Raw genomic sequence first — 12,099 nt, 5'->3', positions numbered from 1 at the left:
GTGCAAGGTCGGAAGAGGTGGCCCGGAGAATCACCAAAAGTCGGACACGACTGAATGGATAACATCACCACCACCACCACCATCATCACCATCATCATCATTATCATCATCATCACCACCACCACCACCACCACCATCATCCTGTTGAATTCTGGACCGAATGGAGCACCTGAATGGTCTTCAAGGACAGCCCCACATATAGTGATGACTGCAGAAGTCCAGTGGATAGAAACAAACTCTCTCTCTCTCTCTCTCTCTCTCTCTCTCTCTCTCTCTCTCTCTCTGTGTGTGTGTGTGTGTGTGTGTGTGTGTGTGTGTGTTTGTGTGTGTGTGCATGCACCTTTGAGTCAGTCTTGACTCCTGGCAACCATGGGGAAGTCCACATGCTTTTCTTGGCCTTTGCCTTGCCTCCTTCTTCCTGGGGTTGAGAGACAGAGACTGGCCCAAAGTCACCAGCTGCCCTCGTGTCTAAGGCAGAACTAGAACTCTCTGTCTCCCGGTTTCTGGCCTGGTGCCTTGAACCCCTACAGCAAACAGGCTCTCCAGAGTGGCCACTTTGCGCTACGTAGCAACTCAGGAGGAAGGTGGGGTAGAGCTGAGCCTCCAGAGCTACTGAGAATCGACTCGGCCTTCCCTTTGAAGAGAGGCTCTACTCTCACACAATCCAGGGCCAGGCCAGGTATGTGTGAACTATGGGAAGGACGCCAATGGCTGTTTCTCCAGGGCTGCCCCCTCTGCACTGCCATCACAATCCATCCACAGCTGTGCTTTGCTAAGGACCCGCAGCAGCCAATCAGCAGGCTGCTTGAGTCACAGGGCAGGGGAGGCCTTCAGCTGGGAAGAGAAAGCAAGCAAGCCAGGCCAGAGGAAAGAGGGACCACTCCATCCAGATGACAACGTGTGCAGAAGTCAAGTGATACAAGAGACAAGAACAATAACTACCTAAGGAGATTATCAACAAGGAGGTACAGATTACCCAAAAAGTTCCTTGTTAATTGGCCAGGACAATCAACATCTTGAATTGCACCCAAAGATCCTGGAGTAATCAGAGCAGCTCATGAAGTGAAGATGCTACAAATAGCGAGAAGTGCCCATAATTGCCTGGGTCACTATTCTGCATCAACCCTAGCAGGATAAGATACATTGCAGAAGCCCTGAGAGGGAGGAATGAGTGACACACAGGAACGGCCTCCTGAACCGCGAAAAGTCACCCCCTGGTGCACGAGGGATTTGTGCAAAGACCTCCCACCCTCCTGGTTGCCATGGTAACCCCAACATTCTGCAGACCTCTAGCAACCTGCATAGTTGGGGATAAATGGCCACCAGGATGGGGGGGATCACTAAGCAATGTGGGTCATGTCATTCGCGTTTTATAACCAGCTCTTTCAGCGATGGAAAATCCAGTCCCAATTGCCACTGTAACCCAAAAGCTACCTGGAGATTTAATTAGAAGCGTGGTAGGGCCAGTTGCCAAGAATCCAAATTTTGATTACGTGACCATGGGGATCGTGCTACAGCAGTCGTAAGCATGAAAAGGGATCATAAGTCCCTTTTTTTTCAATGCTGTTGTAACTTTGGACACTAAATGAACTCTTGTTAAATTGAGCACTGCCTGTAGGGCAGCGGTGACGCATGCAAGGGCACAGAAATGGGGCAAAGGATTGTGGGTGCGGCTTTGGTCTCTTGAAGTCTTAATGTCCCTGACGTTTTTTTCCTCTTTCCCTCCAAGCCATGGCTCCTAAGAAACCCGCCGCTCCACCACCTCCGCCGCCACCGGATGAAGAGGAGATTGACTTGTTTCAGAACCCGATTAAAAAGGTCCCGGTCAAGTACCTGTGGATGGGCATCTTTCTTCTTACAGTTATCTGCCTGATCATCTTATTCCTAACAATTAAAGCATGTAAGTTTAGTTCTTTTTTGTGACGGGACATTGTCGGTGGGAGCCGAATAAGCTGGGTGGCCTTTCTTTCGTGGTTGAGGCGGAGGAAGTAGTGTCAAAAAAGGATTCTGGCTAAACTTAGCAGGAAGCAGAGCCCAGTCTCTCTCTCTCTCTCTCTCTCTCTCTCTCTCTCTCTCTCTCTCTCTCTCTCTCTCTCTCTCTCTCTCTCTCTCTCTCCCTCCCTCCCTCCCTCCCTCCCTCCCTCTCTTACACGTTTGTTCCGCCATGGTCTGGAAGAACCCCAAATGCATTTTGAAGCAAGCGTCTATAGGTTTCTTAGTCTTGCTGAGTTACCTAACAGGGATACTACTTATAAGAGATCACTCAATCAGAATAGAGCTGAGGGACCTTAGAGGTCTAACCCCCTGCTCAAGCAGGAGACCCTACAACTTCAGACAGGTCCCTTCTTAAAAACCTCCAGTGTTGGAACACCCACAACTTCTGAAGACAAGCTTCTCCACTGATCTCACTATCAGGAAAATTCTCCTGAATTCCAAATTGATTAGTTCCCATCTGTTGCTTCTTCTCCTGCCTTCTGGTGCTTTGGAGAATAGCTTGTCTCCCTCTTCTCTGGGGCAACCCCTCAAATATTGGAAGACTGCCATCGTGTCACTCCTGGTCCTTCTTTTCTCTAGACTACCATGCCCCCTTTCTGCAACCGTTCTTCATAGGTTTTAGACTCCAGGCCTTGAATTATCTTAGTTGCTCTTCTCTGCACATTTTCCAAAGTCTCAACATCTTTTGGGGTGATGTAGGGACCAAAGCTGGATGCGGTATTCCAGGTGTTCTTCAAAAGCTCTTCAAAAAGATGTTGTTTTCAATAAGGCGTTCTTCAAAAGCTCTTCAGAAGAGGTTGGATTGGTGAAAGCTGATGGTCCAAGCATCAAGAGGGCATCTTCAAACCTTAACCTCTAGATGTCTCTATCACTCTAGACAATGCACTGCTTGCTGAAGACTGGAGTCCTTACGATGTGCCTATGAAAAAACTGAGGACTACTTTGTCAATTGGACTTAGGAATCGTAACGTCATGTATTACCAAAATCGTAAGTAAAAAGATGATCCTGACTTCTGACTAGTTTGGGGCCACAATCCTATTTGGAGACCAGGGAAGAAGAAATGAAAGGCCCAGACTGCCAAGTAACATCATGGTTGGAAGAGGTTGGAAGAATGGTGTGGAGTCTGTCTGGCACACAAGGCTACGGGTGCTCCTTCGTTCAAGGGGGTCTTGCCCAACACCAGTTCCAGGCTTAGTTTGTCCTCCATAGTGAGGGTTGTGAACGACCTCCTGGCAGTTTCTCCTTGTGGAGTGTTTGCCTCTGCTTCACGGATCCCAGGCCCTGAAGAGTTTGCTGTTCCAACTATTGACCGTGGAAGTGACTCTCCCCTTTCCCCCAAAGTCTCCCTCCGTAAGGCAGGTGGGTTTTTTGACCCCAGCAAGGAGGTCAAGGGATACCCAGTCAGCAACCTGGAATTAGGATGAGTCCAAGGACCTGTCTAAGGTGGCTTGTGGTTAATGAGGGTTTGTGCTGATTGCCAGAGACAAGAGCAAAGCCAGGTAAGGCTAACAGTTCGAAAGGAAGCAGAATATGATGCTGAGGACAAGGGATGGGCAAGGGGACAACAAGCCCATTCATCGGGACGGTGTGGACTCTGAGGGCTTCGGCAACCTTGGTTGAGCTCTGCAGCCTTGAGCAGCCCCTGTGTGGGGATCCATCTGAGGATTAGGGGCTGTGGAGTCCTCGGTGTTCTCTGAGCCTGGTTGGGTTTTGGGGAGAAATTTCATCACCCAACTAGCTAACATCTCTAGCACTGGAGACGATAGCGAGTTGGGGAATGGAATATCTCCCAAAAACAATAACCAAGCTCAGAGGCCACCCAGGACGCCACTGTTCAGCCTTGAGCTCCAAATATTCTCTTCTCTAGATAATTCTAGGTCTGTTTGGCCAGACCGGGAAGTTTTTTTTAAAAAAAAATCTAGAAAGGCTGGAAAATAATCCCACCCTCCTGATCATCACTGCCCTTTCCTAGACCTTCAAGGGGGGGGGAGGCATTTCCAAAGCCTTTAAATCCGCCAGGGTTTCTCCACGCAGGTGTCTGTTCTGTGTGTGGGACAGGAAATCAGCTTCTAATTACATCTGGCTTTAGCCCTAAAGGTGTCAGCCATAGTAGAGGACATTCCGCAACATTTAAAAGACTCCGAAGAAGCCTATCGAGCAGAGAAAAAGAAGTATCGTAAGTCTTTTTGTCTGATCCTATCTCTTATTTGTTCTCATTTTATCCCAGCCGAGTAAAGAAGAATCTTTGTCCTATCTCTTATTTGTTCTCATTTTATCCCAGCCGAGTAAAGAAGAATGCCATTTGTGCATCCTGTACTCAAGATTTATAACTTTATTTTTTGCTTAATATAATTTTTCTGGAAAAAAGAAAATCTTCCTTTTTTTTCCTTTTCTTCCCCTTCTCCCTCCTTCCTTCCCTCCCTCTTTTTATCCTGGAGTGAAAAATGAAATCCCTCTTTCTCCTTCACCTCCTTCTTTTTTCTTTCTTTTTTCTCCTCCTTTCTCCTTGTCCTTGATCTCCCTTTTACCTCTTTCTCTTCCTCCTCCTCCTCCTCCTCCTTACAACCACAGTTGAGTCCCAAATTTCTCTAGCTAAGCAAAAAACGTTAAGTGAGTTTTTGCCCCGTTTTACGACTTTTCTCGCCACATGTGTTAAGCGAATCACTGCAGTTCTTAAATTAGCAACACGGTCATTAAGTGAATCGGGCTTCCCCCCCCAGAGACTTTGCTTGTCAGAAGGTCACAAAAGGGGATCATGTGACCCCAGGACAGTGCAACCATCATAAATGTGAGTCAGTTGCCAAGTATCTGAATTTTGATCATGTGACCGGGGGGTGCTGCAACGGTCGTAAGTTGGAAAATGGTCATAAGTCCCTTTTTTCAGTGATGTTGTTAACTTAATTCGTCATTATCACTTCTGGTCAGAGTTACGGGCTGAAACGCAAACGTTTGATGCCCAGGCGTGTTGTACTGCAGAACCACCACCTTCAAGCAGGATTCAAAAACTAGACAAGGACGTAAAAGTATCCACCAGTGGTCACTCAGCTATCTTCAGGAAGGTTACCAATACAGACCAGAGGTCAGCGGCCTTCTTCTGCTGTGGCTCCCCAGGAGCTGGCAGGGAACAGCAGGGAGGCTCCAGCCCTCAAGAGTAGCAGCTGCTGGATGAGGCTCCAGCGTGTGGCTCAGAGCAAAGCAGAGCCTCCCGGCTCTGGTGGCGCAGTGGTGAGAATGCAGCATTGCAGGCTGACTCTGCCCACTGCCGGGAGTTCGATCCTAACCGGCTCAAGGTCGGCTCAGCCTTCCGTCCTTGCGAGGTTGGTAAAATGAGGACCCAGATTGTTGGGGGCCACAGGCTGACTCTGTAAACCGCTCAGAGAGGGCTGTAAGGCGCTGGGAAGAGGTATGTAAGTGCTGGTGCTATCACTCTTTCCTACAGTCAGAAAAGGGATGTGGATAAAGGCCATGTGAATGGGTTGAGCCTCTAGCTCAGGGGTGTCAAACTGCCAGTCCGCGGGCTGGATGCATCATATGGAAGCCGCGCCCACCCCATTGCCAGCAATAGCAAAACTGGCCCGACACGTTGTGCGATGTCACGTGACGTCACGAGTTTGACATGCCTGCTCTAGCTCTTCGATCATGTGTTTAGGAGGCCGTCCATCAAAATGAGGAGTGCGGGAACTGACCCAGAGAGACCCTTATTAGTGAGCAACATGACGGAAGACGCAGTGCTCTGCGTTGTAAGGTGCACCCCAGGGACGCGTGAAATGTCTTGGGCTTCTGCTAAGCCGGAAATAAGAGCGTTTGGAGTTTGGAAGGGATTGAGTCCCAACTGAATTCTGTTTTTAATGCGCTGAGGATAGACAGACGCAGTTAGACGCAAAAACCGAACTCACTCAAGGCAGATTCTGCTAACATACATTTTTTCTCTTTGCGTTAATTCCTCTCAGAAGCTCTGTACAAAAAAGGGGTGAAGTTCGGTAACGACTGGAAGCTTTTTGGCTGGAATTTCTATTATGTTTCAAAAGCAAATGAAAGGAAAACCTGGCATGATGCTGAGTATTTCTGCAAGTCCAGAGACTCCCACTTGACCTCCGTCCTGAATGAGGAAGAACAGGTTGGGTGTATTTTTTTCTTCTTCTTTTCCTCCTCGTATTTGGGGGCTTTCGACACAGAACTCCATCTTGGCTAACTCTTGCATCTTTCTGTCCTCCTCTGTCTGTTGTTCTTTTCAATTTTCATGCACAAACGTTTGACAATTTTTTTGCAAATGTGGTTGCATCTGCTCCTTTCTCATGTAATCTGAAGCAGTGGTCTGCAAACTGATCAAGGAGAGACCCAACCTAGAACTAAGGAGAAATTTCCTGACAGTGAGAACAATTAACCAGTGCAACAGCTCGCCACCAGAAGTTGTGAATGCTCCAACACTGGAAATTTTTAAGAAGAAATTGGACAAACATTTGCCTGACATTGTATAGGGGCTCCTGCCTGGGCAGGGGGTTGGACTAGAAGACCTCCAAGGTCCCTTCCTAGTCTGTTATTTGTATCTTAACCAATCAGAACAATCATCAATAACATTTCATCTGTATAAATCCAAATCCTATTTTTAAGCTTTACTATTTACAATTAGTGGAACAACCTGCCTTCAGAAGCGGTGAATGCGCCAACACTGGAAGTTTTTAAGAAGAAACTGAACAGCCATTTGTCTGAAATGGTATAGGGTTTCCTGCCTAAGCAGGGGGTTGAACTAGATGACCTCCAAAGTTCCTTCCAACTTTATTATTATTATTATTATTATTATTATTATTATTATTATTATTATTATTATTATTTATTAATACCATTTCTTCTTTTATCAGAAATCCCACTTATTCTCCTTCCATTACAAAATAGCTATCCTTCCTAAAAATAAGAATATTACTCCAAAAAATATATTTCTACTCTATTTTAAATCTGTAAGCTATCAATCAATCGATATCTATGAAAAATTCTTTTAACCCACTCAATAAAGTTTAAATCTGATCCAAATAATTGTTATATCCACAACAAGCATATTAATACAGAAAAACATCTTCTTACTAAGTTCACATATTTGATTAATCTTTATTCAATCAAGATCTCTAAAGCCTTATTTACCTGTCAAGTAAAGTTTTAAATCACATTTTTAAATCTAACTCTGGCTTTCTTTCTGTGCCAGTCCGGTTTCCATAATAGAGCTTCTATAAAGCTTCTTTTCTCATTGCCTCCTCATAGATCCTGTTTACAGAATTCTTATTTAAATTTGTTTTCCCCACAATATTCAAAGCATTCTTACTAATTAAGATTTTCTCGAAATTAGTTACACTTAATTATTTAAGTCTTTTTTCTCATACAAGCCATGCCAACACTTTTACATTTCTCGTATCTTAAAAAAGGAAAAAAAAAAACAGAAAACATTTCTTTTATATAAACCATCCCAATAATTATATCTTTCTCATGTCAAAAAACAAAACACAAAGGAAAAAAGAAAGAAAAAAATACTACGTTACTTGAGGGGTTCATCCATCTTAAACTAATCTTCATTTATATCCAAAATCTTTTTATTTCTTTAACCATATTCAAACAGATGTTTAATTTTTAAATATTCCCTCTGATAAATCCCATCATCTAATTTTTTAATTCTCACTTTAGCCTTTTTTTTCCCCCAAACATTTTTCCTGATCAATATGCTTCGCTGAATCAAAGAATCTTTCCATAGTCTTAAAAATGTTGTTGCGGGTATAAAAGGCAAAACAGGTAAGATGTTTTTATAGGAAGATTTCGCCCCTTCATATTCATTGAGAATCTTTTCCTTTCTTTTTTTCTTGATTTTATTTATCATTTTTTTGTCTCTCAAGTTCTTGTAGTTCTCCTGGCAGAATCCATTTTGTCAAATCTTTTTTCTCGTCCTCAAACTTATTTTGTAATCTTAGGGTATAGGTTATCTTTTCCATGTCCAGTATTTCCTGTAGGTTTTTTTCCATCTGAGTTAAGTCATACTTTCTTTTATTGTTAAGTTCCATTTTAAAATCTTTTTCCTTGGTCTCATATTCAGTTGTCTGTTTTTTCTGCTCACTCTCTGTTTTTATTTTCTGAGAATTTTTTGTTGTAAAGTTAAATTGGAGATGTGTTCATTTATATTTTCAAAGTTATTTTTAATTTCCTCATGGGTTGAGATCATTGTTGTTTGGATTAGTTGCAACATAGCATAGATCTCCTTCTGGAAAGTATTTGTTTTTTCTTGGTATATTCTTACTGCAGATCTCTGGTTTTCCATGGTCGCTAAAAATCAGGGTTTTCCTTTCTCTCCAGACAGCTTTAGAGTCACAGTTGAGTTGTATTTGTAATCCAGAAAGGTCAATTCTTTTTTTTTCTTTTTTTTAGAGTTTATAATTCTCACTTTGTAGATAGCCCAAAATGTTTTTTTTTTTTGTCACTGCTGTTCTCTGTTATTAAGACATTAAAGGTCACCAAAACCAAGTTATCTTTTCCTAGGCTTTGCCAGTCCCTGCAATAAAGCAATTGCTATTGTATATTTTCATCCACCACTAGATGTCAGCACCAGTCAGTAATAGACAATTGTTTACTTCTATTTTCATGATTTAAAAGAAAAATCTTAACATATTCCACCGATTTCAAACTTATCCAAATTAAGTCTTATATTCATTTCATTTCAATATATTTCTGTTCCCCCTGAAAAGTTTAATTCACTGTTTCCATCTGTTTCCCCCCAGGAAATCAATTTTCAAGTAGAAGAGAGAAAACCACTGTTCTTACCCAGTTCCAGTCAACTTAAAGTAGTGCTTTTGGGCTTCAGCTGCTTGTAGCTTGGGCTAAACTCTGAAGTTAAGCTAGCCTTTCTCCTGCTGGTTTCTGGAGGGCTTTTCTCAAAGCTGTCTCTCCACAATTGGTGGGACTTCTTTCCTTCTTTGTTGCCTCTATGGGACAACTTCAGGCAGAAATTGGCTGTAGGGTGCGGACCACCACGATCCCTCGGCTGCTGCACCACTGCGCAAAACCGGAAGCCTGCTACCCATGTTCTTGGTGTGCTTTTATTGAACAAGGGTGGGGCATAAAGGTGGAAGCCCCCATGTCCCGTCTTCAAAATTGCGATGTGACTTACCTCACCACAGCATGGAGCTGATTTTTCTTCGGGCAGAGCGGAGTCCTTTGGCAAACAACAGTGACCTGTTCATGGTTAATTTTAAGCACTGGGGCTACACAAACCCAGCCCTGAATCTCTGATTATATTTCTTCTGAATATAATCAATCCATCTTCTCCAAACTGAAATATATTTTTCTTGTAAATAATCCTTCAGATATGCAGAGATTTTTGCCATTTCTGCTAAATTAGACACCTTAAGTATCCATTCTTCCATAGTAGGCAAAGAATTTTTCTTCCAATATTGCCCTACCAATAATCTTGCAGCTGTTATCAGATTCAGCATCAAATTAATTTCTTTAACATCAAGATCTACAATAACACCTAACAAAAATAATTGCGGCGTAAACTTTATCTTTCTCTTAAAAATCTTTTGAATATTCCACCAAATCTTAATCCAAAAAGCTTTTATATCTTTACAAGTCCACCAAATATGATAATAAGTTACATCTAAGTTTCCACATCTCCAACATTTGGGCTGTAAATTAGGATACACACAGGACAGCTTTTGGGGATCCAAATGCCACCTATAAAGCATTTTATAAAGATTTTCTCTTAAATTTTGAGCTTGAGTAAATTTTACATTTCTAACCCAAATTGTCTCCCATGTGTCCAATAGAATCGGCTCTTGAATATTTTGAGCCCATTTTACCATACAACCTTTAACTAACTCCGTTTCAGAATCCAATTCTATTAAAACATTATAAATTATCTTTATATGGGCTCGAGTTTGATCTTTAATCTGTTTTACCAAATTCACATCCTCTAAAGTAATACCAACCTTTTGATCTAAACTCCACCTCACTAACAATTGGTTGTACTAAAACCAAGAACGTACAATATTTTCTTGCTTCAATTCAGCTAAAGCTTTTACCAGCACTGAATCTCTTGAGTGTGGAATCCCGTCTTGTGAAGTTGCTCCATCTTCCTTTTCATTTTTGTGTCTTTGCAGAAGTACCTCTCTTCCAAGCTCAACGAATCTGCCTGGATTGGCCTAACGGACGAAAATGTGGAAGGCTACTGGGAGTGGTCGGATAACTCCAGATTAATAGTAAAGTGAGTCTCCAGGTTATGTTCATTTGAAAAGTCGTACTTAGAAGCAGTAACTTTTCAGAAACCATGGTCAAATTTAGGCTCCAGGCAGCTCGGATTGGCCTGGGTGCTACAAAGCATGCTTAATGCTTGCAGGTTTTATGCTAAACATGGAGTTTATGCATGCTTCCTGTCGTCCTACGATACACTGGACCCAGACAAGACAACAATATTACGGCTTTGTACAATGACCTGCTTTCACATAACCTGCTGAGAAAATGGGCTGCGTTTCCAGACCGAACCGAGAATGACCCAACCTTGCCTAATGTCGTGTGAACGCAGTTCATTTGTGCCAATTCTTGGTCCAAGGCTGGCTATGCTTTGGAATGGAGCAAAGATTTTGGCTTCTGCCTTATGGATATCTCATGCAATCGGTCCTCTTCTCTTCTGCATGCGAGCCCTGCAAATTCTGGCTGAAGAAGCCCACACTGGCCTGATCTTCCATCTCCAGGGATTCTGCCAATCTTTGTGGACCATTTTGCCTGGGAAAGTGAATGACAGGGGCAGCAGTGGGGAGAAGAGGGGCAAGTCCCCCAGACATCCTCCACGCCTCCTTATCCTTACTTCCACTCAACGTGGTCTTTCCTTTAAACAACTTTGTACTCCTTTGGCTGCATGGAGAAGACCTCCAAGTCCCTTCCAGCTATTCTATTCTATTCTATTCTATTCTATTCTATTCTATTCTATTCTATTCTATTCTATTCTATTCTATTCTATTCTCTGTCAGTCCTGCCCCAACTTGGTCCCTTGAGTAAGAAAGACCCTCGACTCCATTCGGTGTGAAAGGTTTACTTTACTAAAGGCGAAGTGGATTACAGTACAGCAAAGTCAGAGCTGAAGTTTGCATGCCAAACTTTCCTGGTTGACTTCCCCCATCCAGATCCTCCATCCTTGCTGGTCTCTTATTGTCCAATTATATTTGAATAAATTGTCTTGGGAACTGTCTCTGCAACAGTGGGTGGGTTGGTGAGCCATTATATTCCATTCTCAGCGCTTTGACCTTGAGATGGTGTCTCTGGAAGGGACAAGTCATGAGTACCCCCCCCCCCAGACTGGCTCCCTCCCCCCCATACTTCATGGCAGGCTTGAGCATATGAGGGTGGTTCTGACACCAACCTTCCCTGTCTCTCTTTTTAGATACTGGGCCGAGGGCAATCCCAATGGATCTGTCAGAGATGGAGAAGCAGATGAAGACTGTGCTGCCATAAATCCCTCAGGAAGTGATTTGAACTGGATTGATGCCAATTGTCAAGAACTTAAAAGATGGGTTTGTAAGGAGACTATAGAGTTTGAAAACACATAAAGTTCCTCAACCATGTTAACTGGAACAGGATTAAATGTGGAAAAAGATGACTTTTTAGAATCAAACCTCATTGGAATTCTATAGCAATCACAAAATAAACAGGCGCCTCCAAGTATTAGAGTCTCCTGTATGATACCTATAGAGGCAAGCTACAGGCGGACACTCACACATACTATAACTTTTGAGATAGTGTATATGGAAATGATCTTTAGGCTGCATCTGAGCACAACAATCCACTTCTCTCTCTATTTTTCTTTCAACTACTGAAACACACAGAGTTGCTAGTTCATCATTTCATCAAAGTCAAGAAATAGCAAAAGAATGGAAACTGGAATAGAGTCTCTGAGAGATGCTTGCCTGAATGGTTTGCTACTTCACAGCAGTGCACAGAAGAATAGTCCAAATTAAGTCCAAAGTTGCGAGACCTAGGTCAAAGTTGTCAACTGGTCCAGAGGTCAGAATTACGCAAGCAGCATTCATGCTAACATCACGCAGGAGAAAGAGCTTAGACTGTCATTTCCAGCAAAG

The 12,099-nt window shown here is 43.0% G+C and overlaps 1 protein-coding gene across 1 annotated transcript; it reads left to right on the top strand.

Annotated features, from left to right (window-relative positions):
• Nucleotides 1–730: 730 nt before the first annotated feature.
• On the top strand, nt 731–11,670 carry LOC120307596 (C-type lectin domain family 4 member M-like). Its single transcript, XM_039342482.1, has 7 exons — nt 731–965; nt 1,730–1,900; nt 2,873–2,983; nt 4,086–4,172; nt 5,947–6,113; nt 10,129–10,232; nt 11,406–11,670. The coding sequence occupies exons 2-7, from the start codon at nt 1,732–1,734 to the stop codon at nt 11,569–11,571; spliced, it is 804 nt and encodes a 267-aa protein (XP_039198416.1). The 5' UTR covers nt 731–965; nt 1,730–1,731; the 3' UTR covers nt 11,572–11,670.
• The last annotated feature ends 429 nt before the right edge of the window (nt 11,671–12,099 follow it).

The sequence above is a fragment of the Crotalus tigris genome, unplaced genomic scaffold (assembly GCF_016545835.1).
Source record: "Crotalus tigris isolate CLP2741 ecotype Arizona unplaced genomic scaffold, ASM1654583v1 scf7180000017793.814357, whole genome shotgun sequence".
In the NCBI taxonomy this organism is placed as follows: domain Eukaryota; kingdom Metazoa; phylum Chordata; class Lepidosauria; order Squamata; family Viperidae; genus Crotalus; species Crotalus tigris.
The sequence above is the reverse complement of the archived record's forward strand: the minus strand, read 5'-3'. Positions and strand labels throughout refer to the sequence as shown.

Coding starts and splice junctions, on each gene's coding strand:
- LOC120307596 (XM_039342482.1), top strand. CDS start 1,732: ATGGCTCCTAAGAAACCCGCCGCTCCACCACCTCCGCCGCCACCGGAT. Junction 1,901..2,872: donor ATTCCTAACAATTAAAGCAT/GTAAGTTTAGTT, acceptor CTATCACTCTAG/ACAATGCACTGCTTGCTGAA. Junction 2,984..4,085: donor CGTCATGTATTACCAAAATC/GTAAGTAAAAAG, acceptor ATCTGGCTTTAG/CCCTAAAGGTGTCAGCCATA.